The sequence below is a fragment of the Corvus hawaiiensis genome, chromosome 3 (assembly GCF_020740725.1).
Source record: "Corvus hawaiiensis isolate bCorHaw1 chromosome 3, bCorHaw1.pri.cur, whole genome shotgun sequence".
In the NCBI taxonomy this organism is placed as follows: domain Eukaryota; kingdom Metazoa; phylum Chordata; class Aves; order Passeriformes; family Corvidae; genus Corvus; species Corvus hawaiiensis.
The window spans coordinates 46861252-46882979 of record NC_063215.1 but is presented as its reverse complement, the minus strand read 5'-3'; the positions used below and the strand labels follow the sequence as shown (position 1 = coordinate 46882979).

General features: G+C 46.9%; 1 protein-coding gene and 1 long non-coding RNA gene across 4 annotated transcripts in view; both read right to left on the bottom strand.

Annotated features, from left to right (window-relative positions):
- The window catches only part of FOXO3 (forkhead box O3), a 90380-nt gene extending 73845 nt beyond the window's left edge, over positions 1-16535 (bottom strand). For all 3 annotated transcript variants that reach the window (XR_007202276.1, XM_048297303.1, XM_048297304.1), the window contains exon 1: positions 14567-16535. Coding sequence is in view for 2 of the 3 variants with exons in the window: in XM_048297303.1 (XP_048153260.1) it covers positions 14567-15151 (585 nt within the window). In the remaining variant the exon portion in view is untranslated. The remainder of the gene's footprint in view (positions 1-14566) is intronic.
- A 1826-nt stretch (positions 16536-18361) lies between these two features.
- LOC125323613 lies at positions 18362-20200 on the bottom strand. Its single transcript, XR_007202579.1, has 3 exons — positions 20087-20200; positions 18504-18569; positions 18362-18428 (listed from the first exon to the last, which is right to left on the bottom strand). It is a non-coding gene; the product is annotated as an uncharacterized LOC125323613 (long non-coding RNA).
- Between the last annotated feature and the right edge of the window lie 1528 nt (positions 20201-21728).

The following is a 21728-nucleotide window of genomic DNA, read 5'->3' as shown; positions in this document are numbered from 1 at the left end:
GTGTGTTTGCATGCACTTTATTGCAACGGAAAGAGGACAGGCCACCCTGTTACCTGATTGAAGTTTTGAACTTTATCATGAAGGAACAAGGGACTCATAGATGACACGTCAGTACAAGGTTATTCACACCAATAAATGACTTGCTCTAGCTAGCACCACAATTCAGTATGAGTTTCTCAATCTAATTCTGATAACAAAAACACTGTCATCAGCTTCCCTAGATGTGAAGGCATTTTACCAGAACCATTAAAGACCAGGCATGAAGTTAGCAGCAGAGGCAGAAGGTACAAAAAAACATGAAGCTGTATCAAAAAAAGTCAGCTATATCATTATATTTTCAAGTCAAAATACACCAAGTCAGAGGGTCCTTACTGGAGGACACAGAATATGCTGTGACTACGGACTGTACACTTTCATGCCTTCTGTCTTTTCAGTGAGGAACTTGTATGTCTCCTCTCTTTTCACAGATAAGGAAGGCAAAAGGAACAGCCCCTCACCACGGAGGTAAGAGCAATTACTACCTATACCAGCTCTATGAATTGTAGAATCTCAGATGCTGTTTGGTGTCTAGGTCAGGCCACAGAGAAATAAGACATCCAAGTCTCTCTGAGGCAGGACCCTTCATCTCTTACAGAAATGAGCAACCTCTTAGTATCCAGTATCAGCAGAAGGAACAGGATTATCCAAATGACTAAGGATTTGCACACTGACAGCACCAGGACTGCTTACCTAAGGGTGGAACAGTTAAAAATATAAACAGTGTTCTAAATTATAGGTGGTGCTGTGAGCCCCACCTACACCTTGTATTGTCCAACATTTCCTACTATAAAACCCTGTTTGTTCCTCAGCACTAATAACTTTGCAAACCTGAACTGGAACTGGGATTAGAAACAGGATAAGTGATCCAAGATAGGCAAGCAAGACACAGGAAATACACAATCCTGGGGCAGGGGAGAAGTGTGGAATGGGGAGCTGGACAAGCAGAACAGATACGAAAACGAGTGGGGGCAGGCAGAGGTGTGGAAGATCACAGGAAAAGGAAGGAGGGATGCATGAAGCAAGACTGGGAATCACAGAAAAAGAGACTGGCATGAGAGAACATAGAAAGGAGCTTGGGGAGGGGAGAAGACGATATGGGGCTGGGACACTGCTCACCAGGGAAGCCTATGGATACTGAGGAGGCAAATGACCCACACAAGCACGCCGGGAAGGGTGTATTTCTTTACTCGGAGCCAAGTGACACAGCTATGGCACAGGGCCCACATACAGAGCACAGGACATCAGCTGAATCCCTGAGTACCCCTTGAAGGATCCAGCCCAACAAGGAGAGTTGATGCTGGGGGTGGATAGAGCCTGTGAGCTCCTTGCTAATGACAGTGCCATAGCCAGCATAAGAAGTAATTTCAAGTGTTAGAGGCAACTTTATGTCTGACATTTTGTACTTCCCAAGCACTTGACTTTTACATTGAAACATTTCTTCAGTGTAGATTTTTGGGTAAATAAAGAATGCTCTTATTTAGTACTTCTGCTTGGTGCTTCATTGAACAGTGAGAACTATCCACAGAGATACTCCAGTGATCTACAGTCAGTGGTCAAGCCATGCAAAATCTCCCTGGCAGCTCCTAGAAAATGGGGAAAACCCACCACTGGCATTGCTCAAACCCACCCACTGTATCATGGTACTTCTAGGGAGAAAGCTGCTGGCCCTCACAGGCCTGTAACCACCTGGAAGAATTGGTGGTCTGATACCTGATACAGTTTCCTGTAAAAAAAGGGAAAATGTCACCTCTCAGACCATGAAAAACTTTTTTTTTTAAACCAAACACAACCAACAGCCATCCAACAAAAATGTCAAACCAGAAAGCAGGCACTCAAAATGGGATAAATTTAGTAAGATGTCATGATTCAACTACAATTGAAGGAAATCCATACTTAATTTCTCAAACAACTGCTATCATACTGTTCAAGCAGTGTTTTTCCTTCAGGCTGAGAAGACACCAAATACACACTATTTCTCAATTTACTACTTTTTTTTCCCTTTTCTTTCTTTCAATTAGAGAACATTGTCATTCCACATGCTTAGTACAAGCCTGAATAGAAATAACACGTGAGAAGCTTTTGCCAGAGTTAAGTCCTGACACAGCTGTTGGAAAAACCCAAAATGAACATTTTATCCTGGCCAAATCAGTGTTCTTTCACTATTTATACTCTTGGATCCAGCAGCTGCAAGTGACACTACAGGCCATGTTGTCCAAAATGGACAAGGAATCTGAAGATCGTCTCAAGTTTTGGAGTCTTGTTTCTACTTCTGTCCTCCCTCTCAGTGCTTCACAGCACTGCTGCAACAACGCCAATCTGCTGCAAGTTTAAGTGAAATACCAAACTCTGGTCAGAACAGATTTTTCAGCTAAAATTGCCCATCTTAAAAAAAAAAAAAAAGTGCTTTTCCTGCTTTCATTTTTCAACACCGTAGGATCAACACTGGCTGCTCAGCTGATAATGCCCTCTTTATTTGAAATTATTTTTCTCCTTTCACCACCCACATTCATCTGGGACTTATTCAGTATTATTCTGCCTGACGCTGGTCCAAAACAGCAAACAATTTCTGTAACGGCACAATAAGCAGAGAAGACCCTAAGAGAGCTGCTTCATTGTCCAAGAACTCTCTTACATACCGAAAATAAGGCTGAAAAACTTGTAAGGAGGCTAGATACAGCTGTGCCTTTAACAGCACAACCTCGCTGGTATTTTACATTAGGCATCTGGCATTTTACACGCAGGGAAACATTTCTGCTGTACTTTGGCCTTCTGTCATCAGAGGGAGGTGGAGATTTATGCCCTTTCTCCTTCTAAATTAGACTCCTTCAGTGCCCTATTTTATATTCTCCCTGACAGGTCCCTATTTCGTATAAAACAAAAAGTACTACTGTCACTGTGTTGCATGGCAAAAGCCCTTTCCAGCTGAAAGAGAAAACTCCTGCCACCGAGTCAAGTGGCAAGATGTAACTTTGCAGTTAAAACTGTGAGGACAAAATAACTTTGCCCAGCAACATATTAATTTCCAGCAGGATTTGATAAAATTATAATTCACTGTCCAGAAAGAGACTAAAACATTAAACATATTATACTGAGAAAGTCAAAATAGGTCATTCAATCAGCGTTATTCCCCCTTCATTTCACACATAATACAAAGCAGTTAAGTAGTTTCTCTTGCAATTAGCATCATCTTTGTCTCCTTGGTGTCTAAAATACACTGGAGATATGAAGCTGCTCTGACTGTACTGCAGCCCAGGCCCTGCTTCCCACCATCACCAACTCCTCAATAAATACAGAGGTGAAATCCTGTCTTCAGTGATTTCAACAATGATAATTTTCTTTTGTTATTCCAATTCCCTGGTCTATCATCTCAAACAATAGGCCTTTTCCCTCTGATTATAAAGGAGTACAGGTGCGCTCAGGAAGAACCCCAGCATCTCCAGCTGCTAACGTACATCCCACTCCATCTTCCAACCAAGAAGACTTGTTACCTGGCAGAGTCCTGAAGAAAGTGGGCTAGAAACAGCCGTCATGAGGAACCGCAGGATTTTAAGAGATCTTTCCTGGATGTGAGAAGTCTGACATATGCCTCAAATGCATTTTAATTTAGAAGAATGTTGGAAAGATTTTATTTATGTTTCTAATTAGGTAAACAGTATGTTTCTTCCACCTGCTTTGAGCTAACCCACCAGGCCCAGCAGATATCAGATGTCTATGAACATACATCAGGTTGATTTACTCCCTACTGCTAGCTCACAGAATCCTTCCTCCTCCCAGTCCCGTATGCCACCACCTTATGGACTACACACGTCCCCTCTTTTTTTGTATGGAAAATGGCCTCACTATTGATTTTCAAATACCTTCCTAAGCACACAGCTCCCTTCCCCATAGCTTTATATAGAACAGTTCCTCATAAAAGATTTCTCTCCTACCCCAAGCATTCAAACCTTCTAGCACATCTTAATCAGAAGTATTTTTTCTGTGCATGAATCAGGATGCAAGAGCACTGGGGCAAGAAATAAATCTCAACATGCCATGGGAAGTGAAAATCACACTGTCAATATCATGATGAACATAATACTAGGTTGGAGCTTTTGGCTGCTGCACAAACTAGGCTGGAAACCTCTGGCCCGATTCATGCAGAGCTCTGACATGACTTCCATTTGCAAATCAAAGATTTTAAATGTAGCCCACTTATCTGGGACACATATATGGCTGAGGCTACGAATTCAAAAAACACTTCAGAGTTTTTACAGCTCCTCAGTGGCAGCATCATTATCAGTGCCAAAGTTCTTCTCTTACAAAGGCATAGAAGGGTCAGCAGCCTCCCATTGTAGGTCTTGATGCATACTTAAAGAAGCACCATTCACTCTGAAACCTGACATCTCCAACAAATGGTTTTGAGTTCCCCCATACAGTGAAACTCTTAGACACAATAGATCATGTTGCACAAAAACAGGGACAGCAGCTCTGCATGTCTCAGCTTACAAGCATCTCAGGACATGATTTGAACTGGCGTCACCTTCTTGTACAAATTCTTGGAAAAAAAAACTTCTCTGAAAATTAGTCAAGGTCCAGAGCAGTTGTGCAGAACAAACAGTAAGTTATAGGCTTTCAGGAAACCACATCACTGCTCTCTGAACAAAACCAATCAGCAAAAAAAGCTGATAATGTGGGAGCCTGTGAAACACTCACAATAAGACATTCTTTCTTGAGCACTGTTCTCACTTGTCAGACACCAAATTTTATGTACTAAAGCATAACTAGAACTTAATACATGAAATTGATAAATCCTTCATTAAGTATTAGCAAATATATTTACACAAGATTTGGGTTCACACAAAATCAGAAACTTTTGATCTGTATTAAGTCTCGCATTTAAAAGCATGTTTACACTGCAAATTTCATGTAAGAAAGTGGGGTTAACCTTGGTCACAATGTGTCTTTGGAGAGCTGCAAGAGGTATTTGAAGACATAGTGTGGAGAGAAAAAAAAACAGATACAGAAGCATTTACAAGCACTGCTATGTGAGTACCTATCAAGATAATTCAGTCCACATTTTAGATAAAACAAATATGGCCCTGGAATTCAGCCCATGTCCTAAAACTATTTCTTTAGAATAATACATCTATTCTTCTGCATCCTATTTCGGAAAAGCATAGAAACCAACATGATACAGCATGAGAAAACAGTAAGTTATAAGGGCAAATTGTCTCCAAAGTCAGAGGTGCTGGCTGTCTAGACCAGGAGAGCAGCTTGTATTAGATATTACTAGGTAATTAATACATTTTTAAACAAAGCTTTGTTTGCTTAAGTATGACACTGTTACTTATGTTCCCTAGTCATACTTGATCCTCACAGAGAGCTCAGGCTCAGCTGCAATCAGGATTTTAGGCACTGCTGGCTTGAGTCAAATGCAAATGCGTGCTGCTGCCTTAACATGGCCTTTAGCAGGGATGAGACTCAGGCCTGCCCTTTTTACTTCTACCCACGGAAGTTGCACTGTCATAAACCAGGCTACATCCATGCAAACTCCTTCATTCCCACTCCAAACTGAGCAGTCACAGCAGCTAGGACTCAGAGTGAAGCCCCAGCGGACACATCCTGATGTTTTTGGGTGTTCCTTTATCTGTCCTCCCACAGCAGACCGCCGTCTGTCCTCATCACTCTTCCGACTTATCTGTTGTCTCCCACTCCTCTGGGTTTGGGATAAGCAGATGTTACCTCCCTGTTAAAGTGCTGGCAAGCAGCCCAGACCTGCCCTTTTCTGCTCACGCAACTCAGGAGCCAGCAAACCTACAGCAAACTCTTTCCTAGGACTGAGTCCCACCCATTGATCACAATCCCAGGAGCGCCATGGCCTCCACTGCTCCCTAGAGACAGACGAAGATCTTGGAAGGCCAAGGATGGGGAGGCAGGCTGGCCTGAAGACACTGCAAGGCTGAGGGCTGGGTTATGAGGAGTCCCCAGGCAAACCCACGGCACAACACAGAGTGTGAAGGCAGCCTGAGAGGTAGGTGACAAAGGAGAAAAATGGCTCCTCTGGCAGCACTCCTGCCTCCTGCCCTCGTTCCAGAGTTCTCAACTGGATTTTGGCATGGAGATGTCAGCACAGACCCACCCTTCACCTCCAGCACAGGCAGTGGGTGAAGGGACGCAGAAGCGGCATGATCCAGTGACTCATCCCATGGAAGGGCACCTGACCACGGGCAGCACTCAGGTGTACAGCAGCCCCAGCACAGGCAGAGCTCCGCACCCACAGTCTCCTGCCCCCCAAAACTGGAGGCACACACTGCAAAGGCCCTGACAACAAGCTGTCAGTGCTACACACCACTGTCCTTGCTACAAGTGGACCTTCCTCTACCAGTTCCTCCAACAACGATCCATGGGCTGCGTCTACCCTTCTGTCCCAGCATGCTCCATCCTCACACTTCTCTTTACATGTAGCAAGTAGAAACTTCACCATCAGGGGAAAAATAACAAAGAAAAGCAAAATAATACCTTGCCAAATAAACACGTTCATGTGAGAACCCAGCATTCCATAATTCCACTCTAAAGTATGCAGCACATTATGATAGAGCAAGCAATCCACTCAATTTGTTAGCACAAGTCTGTTATAAGAGCTAATTTTTACAAGGCATTTCTTTACTAATACAAATCCCCAGAAGGGCATTTCTCTGTCTGTGAAATCTTAAAAAGGTATTTGGAAAAGTATTTAAATAGCCTTTATTTTTAATAGATACCAGCATACAGATAAAGAAAATTGCCCCAGTAAGCAAAGTCACTCCCGACCTGCCTCAAATTCCCTGCAAAGCAGCATTTTGAACATATCAACCCTTGAGCAAATGCTCAAGGTGGGTGGCCCAAAGAAAGGACTCTGGCTTTGCAGGGCAAGAGGGGCTCCTCCTGGACTTCACAGCCAGGCACAGCACTAGGAGAAACCACTCTGGCAAAAGGCAAGGCTCTTCTTTAGCCCTACTGGAAGGCATCTCCCTTGCAATTTCACACCAGGGATGAGGCAGAGCACTAACGCAACCACTCACTTGTTCCCAACTCCTCACATTACCCTGGCACTGCTTTTTATCAGTCCTGTAGCCTAATCATCTCCATGGTGTATCCCCAGCCAAAACTGCACAACATGCCCTGCACAGCTACGAGCCAGCCCTGCATCTCCCATGGAAGTGCACCATGCTACCCTCCGGCTGGTCTTACAAGTGGGAAGGATGGAGAAGGTGAAGTAGGACATAATGTCCCTGGAGTCTCCCAAGACAGGAACGAGAAACTGGGGGATGAGGAATTGAGGAACAGATGGGTTTTTTTTAAATATTGGTATTTGGAAATCGAACAAGTCCTCTCTGGCTCTTACTCCCCTCACAGGTTTTAGACACATGATCTGTGACAACCGTTACCCAACACACTGCCCAGGAGATAACTTAGGTAATGTAGCTGATGAATACAGCAAGACATATCCTGCTGTTGTTGGAGATCACGCTCCACTCCAGTGGTGGCCTGCTCTCAATGACTGCAGGAGCCCTAAGGTCCATAATCCTCATCCACACAGAACTGAACTCTCTGCAGGGCACCACAGTGTGCCCCAGCAACCCCTACATCCCCTCTCCAGCCTTGCACACCCGAGCTTTTCCTACACCTCCACCCCAAAGGGGCTGGAGTCACATCACCACAGGACTCCAGATGCCCCTGCATTTCCTAGCAGGCTGAGAAGCACGGCTCTTTCTCTGCTGCTTCAAGTAGACGAGCAAGAGCTGTACCCACCACTAGCAAAAAATGCTTGGAAACATGCTACTCTGCTTGGGAAGCTAAGCTGTTGTCAAATAAATGCCAAATACACATGGGTAAAGAGTTGGTGCCTGCCAGTGGTACAGTTGTATCCCACACGCACAACTGGAACATCAGGAAGCTGGTACAGCCATGCAGAAAAGCACGGGATACCCCATCCTGACTTTGTCTGAAGCAAGTTAGAACAAAACATCTCACTCTGAAGGAAAATCCCCTTCTGTAGACAAGCCACTTTTTAATAATAAGTGCTAAATGGACTATTCAAGCAGGTAATTAATGTTAATTAACATATGTCAGGCCATAAATTGGCTAAATGCACCTCATTTTCCAAGCTTGGTGTGTGGCAACACTCAGGAAATTGTAACAGAACAATCTAAGTTTGTAGAAGCACAAAAAAAGAGCAAATAAAAGGTTAAGCATAATCTTCACTTAACTCATGGTGTGCTGAGCCAGCAGTACAGAAAACTGCATGACTACGCACATTACTTGAACACTTCATTTTGCTCCTGAACCGCTGTGCTATGCACATACTGTCAGTCCCAAGAAAAGCCACATCAAAAAAACCCTGCAGCTCCCTGAGCGCTGTGTTATCAGGCAGGCCTTTATCAGGATCGTCACTACGTGCTCCGGGACCTGGATGCACCTCCTGTTCCAGGACCTGGCCAGGCTGTGGCCCTTTCCAGAACCAACTTGAGAATCTCAGTTTTCCATGGCAAGGGGAACAAATCAGCAGCTGGAGGGTGCTCAGAGCTTGCCCTTCTCCAGATAGAGTACCTCCAAACGCGGAGGGCCTCCTGTCTTTAAAACAAAATAATATTGCCATTTTGTAACCCTGCCCTTGGGCACATTTTGTGCGACAGACACAGTAGTAAGGCTTTTTAAAAAAGTGAGAGAGAAACAAGAACATGCAGAGACTTTAGTCTAAGCAGCAACTTGCATTAGGAAACACTTTCAGTTTCTCCTTTGGCAAGCCGCCACTACACCAAGACCCACTTTAATTGCATTGCAAATAAGGAACAAACCTCACAAAAGATTTTCCATACTTCCACGCAAAATAGCTGGCTGCCAAAACCTAGCAGGGCACCTTTAGGAGGCTGCCACCTAGAGAAATGCTTTGGCTGCTTATCCTCAGTTTTCCCTTATCTCCAAGGCAATCCCTTTGGCCTCCCTTTGAAGCCAGCACACCCACTGTAATTTTCTGCAGTGGTTTCATGCTTGTTCATCCCATCCACTCCAGGTGAGCTGGCTGAAACCCACCCAGCCGCTGCAGAAGGGTGCAAGGGGGCTGTCCCAGAGCTGCCTACCTTCCACTCTGGGCTGCTACTTTGTCCACGTCAGCACAAAGAGCTTTCACAAAACCACCCAGCTAACCCTAATCACTCGCCTTTCTAAATGCACCAGCACGTGCCCGGCCTCCCCTAATCTCCCAGGATTACAGCAAAGTAGTGTAGCACCACTAAAATGACCCGAATACAAAATGGCCTCGCGAGTAAGACACCCGCTCACTTCACCAGGACAACACCATGCAGAGGCAGGATGTCCCAGGGCAGCAGTGCCAGGACACGCCTCCTCCCCAGCCTGATAAGTCTCAGACAGTATTTGTTCAAGCCAATACAATACATCAGATATAACTGCCACTAAGGTGATTTAATTTTTATTAGCGTTAACTGTGTGCTTTCAAACACACAGGTAAGAGTCGAAGCCAACCTCTGACTCTCAAGCTTCCTATTTTAAATACGCTCAGATTTTAAATACGTACAAATATTGACACTAATAAACCTATTACAGACAATGTCAATTGTTGCATGAATGTTTTAGGTTACCTTCTGTCTCTGAACAACAGAGGGACGTTGATTCCAGCATTTATCATGCAGGTTTACCTGATGGTGATACTATCCAGCAATACCATGCCATCATTGACTGGAAGTGTCCCATTCACATCAAAAGTTAAGTGTATCAGAGCTTGTGATTCTTTGCAGCTGAAGACATTCACCAAGGTGATGTGTTTATGTCTGCATTTAACAAGTCCTGTCACACTGTGGATCAAACAATGTCAGTGATTCCAGGAGAGCTACTTGGTCTCTCTCTCAGTGCTCTAACAGCTGTCACCTGCTTGCTTGAGCTGGGGATAAGTGAGATCTTTGATGTACATTACAGATATGAAATAACAATGTGTGCTAATATCTACATATGGTTTCTACTGGAAAGTTTGAAAAGTCATTTGTTACTGTGATACTAAAGTATACTCCTCTTTGATGCAAGACACTTGTTATCTAGTGGTTTCAACCGCTGGAACCACACATCTCTTTACACTGCTCAGCACAAAAGTCACTTACAAATGTTTCTGACTATTTTGTTAAAGCACAACATAGTAAGGCTTTGATCAGGTAAGATGCTTAAGCAGCAAGTTAAAGCACACAAGTAATCCCAGTGAAGTCCCAAGGATCCATTCACGTGCTTAAATTCATGCTGTCTTTGGTAGATCAAAACTTAAAATAATCAGGCTACAGCTTGGAACTCAAACCATTCTGTACAGATCAACAAGGCAACTCAAAAATATATTTTAAAAAAATATAATAGAAGGCTGGAAAAAATATTCTTGCTAGCAGTTAACTGGGAAACAGAACCTTTAAAGAAGTAAAGAGAAAAGAAGTTTAAAAGTCAGCAGAGGAAAGAAAGAAACTGATACAGACTCCAGTTTTACGTTGCCACTACTGATAAAGACATTGTGTGTCAGTCTGAGGAAGGAGAAATAAGAAGAAAGAGAGTGGTGTTACTTCCTTCTCACATCCTTTGCAAGAAGATGATAAGAAGAGTCTGACACATCTTGCATATCAGCATCTGGCTAACAGATTTAGACATCTGTCTACATCACTGGCAAATTTCTCAAGCCTTTTCAAGTCTCAATAATTAGAGAAGAGACTCGTGCATTTCCTACACTGAAGGGACTGCAGCCCTTTTGTACATACTTGCCAATAAAACATGGTAAGGAATGATGGAATGTCCATGTACAAAGTTTACAAAAACCTCCCCTTCAAAGTAAATACCCCAGCAGCCAGTGTTTATCTTTTATGGGGAAGATGAATACAACAGGTGTAAAACACAACAAGCTTCTGATATGAAAAACAAATCAAAGCAAATCAGCTGAATTTAAATTTGGGAATTGCTGGTATCTCTGTACAAAGGACAAGATTCATAGTCTTGCCATACCGCTTAAGAAAGAGGAAAATAGTCCCCCTAGTGTACTCTTCATGTAGAAAAGACTGTTTCACAAGATAGTGCTGCAAGAAATTACAAAATAACATTGTGGGAAGAGGTATGGAATTACTTAAGCTGAAGTGAAACTGGGCACCTCTACTACGTACACGGACAAAAAGGTGCTTCAGTTTCCTATATCAAGATTATTGAGCGAAGTGAGTGCTGCACCCTAAATACTTGTGAGGTAAAACTTGGTTTTTAAGTCAACACCCTAGTTTTGTGACTGCAGGACTTCAATTGGGTAACAGATACCTGAATTAGGAAAGACCTAGTCATCGAGGAGCTCTGTAAAAGTACCTAAAAGAGTCACCTGGCACACTGCATTTCACAAGGGTGAAACCAGCTCACCCTGGGATCTCTTCCCCCCATCCAGGGATGACGAACATAAATACCAACCTTCCCTAAGTATTCAAGACAGAAGCAGATATTGGAACATGCATGGAAACCCTCTCCAGTGGTTTGAAGTGTACAGGATTGTACCAACCCGGGCTGCCTGTGGCACACAGGAGTGTCCAGAGCGCAGCACCTCTGCAGCGCTGCACCATACACTACTGCCCTAGCTTCAGCAGTATTAGGTTAGCCAATGTCCCGCCAAGGCCAGGGGAAGGGGGAAGCAAAGGAGATTGTTGGGGGGGTGTATTGGGCAAACCTTATCCGAATTAGCGGAAACGTAATATATGCCTTCCTAACCACATCTGAAATATTCACTTCTGCTTTAATGCCCTAGGCAGGAAAAAAAAAAAGTGATAGTTGTAACTTTAATTTATAGCTCTTAAAATAATTGTTTTGAGGAGCATAATCCCAGCTATGTTTATGGATTATGGTATTCGGCACATCTCACTGGAAATAGTATTAATATTTCATATATAATAATACATAAGGTAATAAAACCAAGCTCTCTTCTTCCCTTTGTTTAAAGTAACAATTTTCCCACTCAGTGGCAGAGCAGAATATTGCTAAATGAGCTTGCTGCCTTCAATGATGAATTTAGCTGTGTAAAAATATTCTAAATTAAGACAAAAGCCTTCCAACACAGAACTATCTTCTGTTCATTTAAAGTCTCGGTGTAACTAGCAATCCGAAAAAGTCTAATGTGAAAAGCTGATATTAGTTCCTGAAGAGTTGTATTCATTACCTGTGAGGGAAACAAAGATGATAATAACATATAATGTGTTTTAGCATCAGGAGACTAAGATGGAGTCTGTATAAGAGTGTTGTCTCTACACAGACTAAGCTACGTTCCAGCCAAGAAACTGAAGTAGTCCCCTTCTGAATGTATATGCACTTGAACCCCTAGCCTTGCCAAGGAATTACATTTTGCAGTTTTAGATGCCTGGCAAATTATTAGCTCATGACCTCCCCTTTGCCCCTTCCAGCATGCCCCTACCACCCACACACAACTGCACCCACCGTTAACACGATCGAATGCCCTACCCTAACTTCAGAGACAGTTCACAATCATTAGAGGCAAAATTTTCTGCTACCAGTGTGCCTGCATCTTCTGAGAAAGGTCATCCTAAAGGCTTGTGAGAAACTTCCGAACTAAATTATAACAGAAGAATCTCAAGGGATCCAAGTTTTTAGCATTTTAATTAGCTCCCAAGTACCAGTTAATGCTGCTCAGCAAAGGAATCAATATCAAATTAACAGTATAAATTTTCAGAAAAATGGTGATGGTATTAAGGATACTAATCAATGTAAGCACTTCATGTTATGGCCCAGATTCTGCTTCTGCTGAAGTGAAAAGGAGTTTTGTCACCAAATTCAGCCAAAACAGTGTCAGCCCCATTGTTAGGTAAGTCTTCGTTTAAGTCAGATATTGAGAATTTACTGAAAATTCAAAGTACCAGATAAAAATGCTGGATTTGTCATAGCAGCTGACATCTAAAGCCACTGCTTCTGTGTGAAACCAAACAACTTATGAAGGCACAGGCTGTCACTGGAAGATGTAACCCTTTATCACATTCTGCGTCACACTTGTAAAATCAGATCAAAATTCAACACGTAATACAGACACAAAAACTGTAAAAAGGATGTGTGGTTTTAAAAGCCTTGTCTTCAACTAGCTATGCCACCGATAAACTTTGTGTTTGTATCTTCCCCAGCCTGAAACAAGTCTGTCAATTAAATGCTTCCTCTACCGTGCTCCATTTGGAAGGTAAAAATCATACAGCTGCACTTCAATTCCTACCAGCAAGTCCTACTCAGGCACCAAAATATGAGACAGGTTTGGTAGTAGAGAAACTGCCAGAAATGTTTCATCTATTCAGTATTTCTGACCAATTGTATACTGAAAGTTATCAGCTGACCCAAAGCTAGACAGATTCAAAGAGAAAATTTAATTTCTCTATAAAAGCGTTGAACTTCCTGGCAAATTCACCTTCAGCCATCCATTCAAAAACTCCGTGTCAGATGCCGCTAGTATCGGCCCTCAACAGCAACTGAACCTTGCCGGGATTTCCTTCTGCAAACAGTATCGGCATCAAGCAGCACCTGCATTTCTGTATAGCTGCAACTATGTGACATTTCGGCATCCCACAGACGCTGACGGATGAACACAGAAAACGAGGAGGAAAAAAAAGCAGCTCTGGAAATCACTTCAAATGTGCTTTACGTGCACTTCTGGCTCCTGGTAGGCCTTATTAGCCTCTGTCTTGAGGGTAAAACCCTGCCTGCCTGCAACGTGCTTTTGCACGCGCTGAGTAAACAAGCCACAAAACCAGATTTTTTTCCCCCCTCACTTATTAAAACGGTAGTACTCTTAGCTGCTCGCTGTCGCAGTGCTGGACAGAAAATACTGGGCTATCAGTAGACGGTGCTCTCATACACTGGCACCGCAGGAATCGCAAAGCAAGCATTCCCGTGGCTGAACAGCCAATAACTCCATGCTTTGATTAACTTTATGAAGAAGTGTCAAAACCCCAGTTTCCCTCTACTGCCTTTGAGGAACACATCGGCAAAAAACTGGGGAATTTCTTGACAAAAATAATAAAGTCATTCTGTATTTGAGCTTTGAGACTCAGACTGACCATGCATAAAAGCAACTCTACTCATTTCCACCATGAGTTACCTCTGGTGTTACTACAACTTAAAAAAAAAAAAAAGGCAAAACAAAACCCACACACCTTATAACTATTTTTTTTCCTTTTTCTTTCTCTCTCTCCTTCTCTTTCCCTGCTTATGTGCTTGTGCATCAGAAAAGCCAGCTCCGCTCCAGGCTGTTCTCTGCCCCCAGAGTCAATAGCCCTCACCGCTTGCACACAGCAACAGGAAAGAGACAAAACTTTCTTAATCTCTCCGTTTAAAAAAGCAAAGCCGACAGGGCGACCACCAGCAGCACAACCGGCACCAGCGCCCGGCGGGCTGCTGTCGGGGCCAGCCGCCAGCACCCCGCTCCGCGGCCGCGTTCTCTACGGGCAGCCCGCCCGTCGGGGCGGCGCGGCGGGAGCGCCGCGGCCCCGGGATCCCGCCTCACCTTCCACCCGGCCGAGCTGTTGCTGTCGCCCTTGTCCTTGAAGTAGGGCACGCAGCGGACCATCCAGTCGTAGATCTGGGAGAGAGTGAGGCGCTTCTCCGGCGAGCTCTCGATGGCGCGGGTGATGAGGTCGGCGTAGGAGAGGTTGCCCCACGCGTTGCGCCGCGACGAGCACTTCCTCGGCGCCGCCGCCGGGCCCCCGCTCAGCCCCCCGCCGCCTGCCGCCGCCGCTCCCCCCGGCGAGAGGCTCGGCCCCTCCGGGCCGCCGCCGGGCAGCGGGGCCAGCAGCCGCGCCGCCTCCTCCGGCACGGCGATGGTCGCTACCGCCGCCGCTTCTCCGCCCGCGGGAGCCGCGCTGCCGACGGTCATGGCCGAGCCGCCCCCCTCCTCCTCGTCGTCCTCCTCCTCGGGGATCATGGAGGCGGCGTCGGCGGTCGGCTCGCCGGCGGGCTTGGCTGGGCTGGCCTGCAGCTCGGGCCTCTGCAGGGGCCAGGTGCAGGAGCGGGGGCGGCTCTGCGGCTCGAACTCGGGGTCCAGCTCCACGTCCAGGGGCGAGAGCGGGGCGGGGGGCGACGCCTCTGCCATCTTGGCCTCCCCCGCGGGCGGCTGCGGGGCGCTGCGACGGGGCGGGCGGCCGCCGACCCCACTCCTCCTCCGCCGCCTCCTCGGTGCCCACGGGAGCCTAGCAGGCAGGGGGCCGCCGGACAGGCATGCCGCGCTCCGCTAAGGGCTGGCCGGCTCTCCGCTGCGCCCGGAGCCCCGCTCCCCGCGGGCGATGCGCACGCCGGAGCTGGGAGGCGGGGGAAGAAGGGGAGGGAGGGAGGGAAAAAAAAAAAAAAATCAGATTAGGAGCCGGAGCGGCCGCGCAGGACGGGCAGCGCGGGTCGGGCGGTGCCGGAGGTGCCCGCGGCGCTGCTCTCCGCGCCGGCGGAGCGGCGGCCGCTCCCGCGGTGCGTGTGTGCGTTTGTTTATGTTTCACTCCATGCGGATGCAGAAGTAGCTCCAGCGAGAACCGAGCTGTATCCAGCCGGGAGACGAGCCCCCCACGCCCCCGAGCTCGCTCCTCACCGCTTCCGCGGATATCTTGCCTTCGGGAGGGGGGGGGTGGTCCTTTGCGCCCTCCGTCGGCAGGAGGGCAGGGAGAGGGATCCTCTGGGTTACGCCGAAGACTTTTTCCTTCTTCAAAACGCCCTAAAGGGAGCCGAAGTCTTAGCATACATCCAACTGCACACTAGCGTAAACCTGTCACTTTGCAGTGCCCCCAAGCCACACGCAAGCAACCCCCCAAAATCTCACAGCCGACGGAGCAGGGGGCAGGAGAAGGCCACCCCGGGGGCTGGTCGGTTAAAAAAAAAATAGTGATAAATCCTCCTTCTTGCAGGGAAAAAGCAAACACAACGGGAACAAATCAAATCGCCAGTCTTCCAACAGGTCCAGTAGCTTTAAGCCCTCCCTAGGGCTGCCAAAGAGAATAGGTTTTGTTCCAGCATCAACACCACATTCATAACCTCCTTGCTCCTGCTGCTGCCATCTTGACAGTTTTTTCCCCCTTCACTTAAGTCATTTAGAAAGCGCAGGCAGACGAGGCAGGGAAAGCCACATCGGGAGGGCGGGAGGCGGCGGGGGGGTGCTGGATCGACAGCCACCTCCACACCGGCAGCAATCGAGATCCGAATTCACGGGAGGAAGAAGCAGCGCTGCTGCATGGTTCCTGCTGCTCCTGCGCCTTCAGCTCGGGAGAGCCTTCCCTTTAAAGGCGAAGGATGGGAAAACGGCAGAGCGCCCGCTCCCCCTGCGCGCAGCCGGTGAGAGGCAAGCGATCCGCCCGCGCCCAGCCCGTCCGCCGCCGCAGCCCGCCCGAGCAGCCTGTCACCCTGCTCACCACCGACTTCCACATCCCTCCTCCTAACAACCACCGGCAGCAACACAAAGTTATAGACACACGCAGGGAGCTTCAACCAAACCGCACGGCTCGGCACGGCCCGCCCACAGGCGGGCGGAGGGCGGGCGGCGCCGCGCAGGAGCCGCCCCGACGGGGCGGGAGCGCCGGGATGGGGGGCGTTGCCGGAGCTGGGCGGGCTGGAGAAGCTGCCGGTACCTGCTGGGGGCTGCGCTTCTGTGCTCCTCGTCCCTGCGGCTCCGGAGTCCCGTCCGGCCGGCCCGAGGGAAAGCACTCAAGCCTCTCCAAGTACCCGGTAAACCTTTCCAAGGTTTGCATTAGCCCTGTTTCTTTTCTGTGCTTGTTTCCGCTTGTCATAAATTATTGGTGTACAAGCTGTTCTTGTAAACTTTAAAATTTAGAGTCTAATTTAGTAATTCTTTGAAAACTTTCACTCTGGCCGTGAGTGATGCCAGGAACATGTTCAGACATGTCTACACGTGACTACAATCCCGCTGTGCTTCCTCCTCCTTGGAGGCCATGCCCTAGCAGAAAGCCCTCTAAAGTAGCTCACTTGAAGATGTAGTTAATTGTGGGTTGAATAAAGGGGTGACCCACAAAGCCAAGGAACATAAAAGCTATTAATATGGATGTAGTTATAAATACATCACATGGCAACTTATATGTATCAGTTCTCACCCAACTTGGTATCAACCTAGACTGTGGGCTAGATTTAGACCAACTGTAGCATTGTCTTTGATATGAGATACAGACAATCGCATGAATTGAGAAGTAGGTGTGATTCTGAAGCTTTGCTGTATAGAATTAGCAAACAATTAAACTATTCCTGATATATTGCATTATAGACAAATAGAGAGATTTGGAAACCATTCAGTTTGATTAGAAAACAGCAAGGCCCTGATCCTTACATGTTCTAAGTAAGGCCTAAGGCCTTAAGGGTCTAGCTAGGTTTTGAAATCAAGTGGCACTAAAGTTAGGAATAGTTTAGTGTGATTTTATTACAAGGGGCAGCATTTCAGCATGCATACAATTAATCCCTGGTTATCTAAATATAGTAGGAGACACTGAATTAATCAGAATGAATGCAGGTTCGAGTAATGGAAATAATTTTCACTGCAACTCCATTTTGGGTCACAAGGTTGTGCCCTGCCATGGCTTTTGTTGTAATGTGGCCCCTACAGGAATACAAGGCAGCTCAAAAAGACACCAGCCACTCTGCAATTGTGACACTGGCATTCGTGTGTACGATTTAGCAGTTGGTAGGGAGGAAAACCACAGTGGCATTGAAGAGCCAGCAACCAAGTTCAGACAAGAAGGCGTGGTGAGAAGATGCTTAGTCCAACACCACATCTCTGAGGAGCCTTTCCTTGTGGCTTTCAGCAGTTAGCCAGAGAAGGCTGGCTGTGAAACTGTGACTGGGACTCAGCCTTTGCCCAAAACTAGCTACTGCTTGGGGCTGATTTTGACCACTGCAGAAACCTCTACTTAGAGCGCATCCTGAGGTTGCAGGGAAGCATAGCACTTTGACCTTGGGCTGGGTTACAAGCTGCAAATCTAGTCCTAAATGATACTATCATCTTCATTTATTTATTTAATTGGCATTACATTACTCTACAGGCATTGCTATTAGGTCTCATTGTACTGGGTGAAGGCCCTGCACGTGGTAAGAAATGCTCCACTCCCTGGCAGAATTGCAGTCTAAGTGAGGCAGGAGAGGGCGGGAGAAAGGAAATAAGTAAGTAGTAACCCTATTAAAAAGATGATGGACCGAGGCACTGAACAATTACATGACTGTACTGAGGTCATACAGGAAGCCCATGCTAGAACTGAGAAATAAAACTGGATCACCTGAGTGCCAGCCTTGAGCAAGATTATGCATCCTCTTCAGAATTCACTGGTATATCAGCCGCATGACCTTTATCACACATCATGGTACCAGTTCCTCACAGCTCCATGCAGCATCTGTGTGCCCATGATAATGCAGTTTAGGGACGCAATTAAAACCACAGTATAATTGTTCCTACACTTTTTACTTACAAAAGGTGTGTGAGCAAAACAGAAAGAACAGGAGCTCTGCTTATTGTCGTTCCATGGCTGGGCCCACTGAAATACACATAAAAACTGATCAAAATTGAATCTAAAGCCTGCACAATTTTCAGTCTCTTCCTTTAAGTACTTCAATGCCCCAAGGGTGGGATTTTCACAAAGGCTCCATTTATGGGAGTTTTATCACTGACTTCAACAGGAATAAAGTTAGGCCAGCCCTCAGGCCATTTGAAAGCCAGCTCACTTACTTTGCCTACTTAGACTGCGCATGTTTTAGGGCAGGGCTGTGTCTTCTCTGCATCTCCTTTTATCTACTATGGCTGCTCAAGCTGATGTAGGGAACACGTGTGGCTATCACGGTATCTGGATTATATGGATCTGGCAGGGTAACAGTCACACGGCAACTAGAGAAGTGCAGGTGACATTTCTGGCTTCATGTCTCACACAAATATCTTAACTGCAGAAGTACAGTTGTAGTTAAAGTCCCATAGCGGGTGGGAGACCTTGAACTTCTTGTCAGTCCAGCATTACGGACATCTGCTGTGAAGTGTACTGCCGCTCAATAAACGGATGTTATATTGCAGTTACATTAAACAACTGCTGCATTGTGTATGTGGACCTCACACAAACAAGTATATCATGGGTTGTTTTGTAAGGCACCTGCATCCTGGTCTCTGAGCAGTTTGTGTCCCCTGCAATAACGCTATCTACCCCTCCCATTCACCCCGTGAGAGAGCAGCTCCATTAGTGTTTTCTGTTCTCCCACAGTTCCCTACTCTGTCCTTTAAACATAGACTGGGCAGCACACAATGGATTTTATGGCTGATTCAGAGCAACCTGGATGCTGATGATTAGAAAGAAATGTCATTTATAAACCAGCTAACTTCATACCCTGAGACTTTAACTTTGTGGCCCAATTTGGCTAAAACTGGCTAATGGATTTCACAGTCATTGTGAAAAGATTGGCTGACTGGCAGACAGAGCAAGGGTCCAAATTGTGCTATGGAACTTGATGGGTTTGCCAAAGATGGCAGCAGATTTCTAACTATAAAATTTTCCTCGAAGTGATGGACAGCAACTTGAAGATCACTTCAAGTTGGACTCTCTCAGCTTTATTTATGAGGCTGGCAATACTGGTATTTCCCTGAAATCCCTCGTCTTAATGTCCTATTGAAGGAGCATCTCAGCTTCCATTTTAAATCAATAGCCAAGTTCTTGATGTGCCATGGATGTGACCCAAATATACTTTGAGGGCCAGGAAGAAATGTAAGGGGGGCTGGGAAATCCAAAAACTAATTGCATATTTTAAACCCTTTTTAAAAAGCCTGCTCTTTAGGCTGACATTGCTCAAAAGCTTTCTTCATAATTTTTAAATACTATGGGGCACATGCATTTATTGAGTTTATATCGTTAGGGTGCAGCCAAACTGCTGAGATACAGCAGGAAATTTCACTTTTATCATTATTATTTATCTTGGATTATATAACAGAATTTTGACCTGTGAAGATAGACAGCTCTCCCCCTTAGCTTGGGCTAGTCCGAGTGGCCAAACGCCGTTCTGCCCCACGACTTACTCGTTGTGCAACGCGGCCGTGTCCACTTAAGCCCGTCTCGGTTACCCCACGTGGGGTTAATTATACCCACTTATCGCTTAATTGCTCCGTCATTATAACTTAACACCTTCCTGCGCCCACACAGCGCGGAGAGGGGGAGCGGCGGCGCTGGCCCCGCCCCGGGCCCGCCCCCGCGCCAGCCCCGCCCCCGCCGCGGCCCCGCCCCCGCCGCGCTAGGCTGCGCCGTGCGAACTGAATGATGTCATGCTCCGGGGCCGCGCGTGACCGTCGGGGCCCGCCCTCGCCACCCATTGGTCGCCTCCCGTCACTCGTCAGGCCAGCGGCGCCTCCCATTGGCCAGCGCCTCCGCCCCGCCGCCGCCCCTCGGAAAATAATAAACAATCGAGTAAAATGCGGCGCGGGGCGGGGGCCTGGGCAGGCTCTGCGCCCTTTTCCTCGGAGCTGCCCCTCGATTCGGGGCGGTGTGGCGGGGCTGAGGGCGCTGCCTGCAGCACTGCCGCCAGAAAAGCCTTTCCTGAAGGTGCCGTGGCGCTCGCACGGAAAATTGCCTTCAGCCAGAAGCTACTGCTGCACTGAGGACCAAGCAAAGCCGTCTCTCGGCTTTCCCCGATGCCCTTGTCTCAGAGCTAAGTTGTGCCAGGCTGCAGGCACCCTCCAGATGTGAGCTTCCAGGCAGTGGAGATCTGTGCGTGGTGGGAGGGGAAGGGACTGGATGGGTACATGTCTGGCAGCCAGGTGTGCCAATCCTGTGTGCTAAATGCCTAGAGGTAGGGCACCGACAGGGAAACCTGGAAGCCACACCTCTGAAACTGTGTCAGTGTTGGTTGTCTTCATGGGACAAAAAACGTCCCCGAGGTGTCTGTCCTGTCTGCATGGTGCTGTGCAGAGAGATGCATTCTCAATCCTTGCTTGTTGTAGTGGTGCTTACACAGCACAGCCCTAAAATAACTACTTTTCACAGCCCTGCTTCCCTCTACCTGCAAATAGAAGGCACGCTTGTACAGCAGGGGATTTAATCGGGGATCAGGTGACGAGAGTGAGGGCTGCAGGAAAGGATTTACCTTTTCTCAGGCTCGCAGCCTGGCCTCTCCTTTTGACAGCAGGTGCCCAATACGGCCTATTTCACTTCCTCCAAAGAATTAATTATTTTCTCCTGTTTCTGGCCCTTGGAGGAAGAAGTCTAAGCCCCTCCCTCATGTTGTATTCCTGTATTTCCAGTGATCAGAGCACTTCTTCAGGAGCTGAAGATGTGGCTCCTGGTCCTTTTCCCAGAACTTTGTGTTTTGTTTTCTGACAAAAAACATTTCTGACAGATGTTTGATGTAAAGTACATAGCGCACACTTTCAAAAGGGTACTGAAATCCAAGGCTGCTTCCCTCCCTTCCCCATGGCAATGTTATTATTGCTAGGTCATGGCCTCTCCATGATTGCTCCCGTGAATCCCGAAACCCCACCCTCTCCCCCAAGCAGCAGTACGGGTTCAACAGGCTGGTTGGAAATGGAGTGCGTGTTAGGCTAGCTTGCTTCCCTGGTAAAGATACTCTTCGGGAAGGTCAGAGCGAGGCATCTGAACCCCGGCGGGCAGAAGGAAGAGAAAATGACCTTGTGTCTCCTGGTGTGAGGGGCACTGCAAGGCACGCAG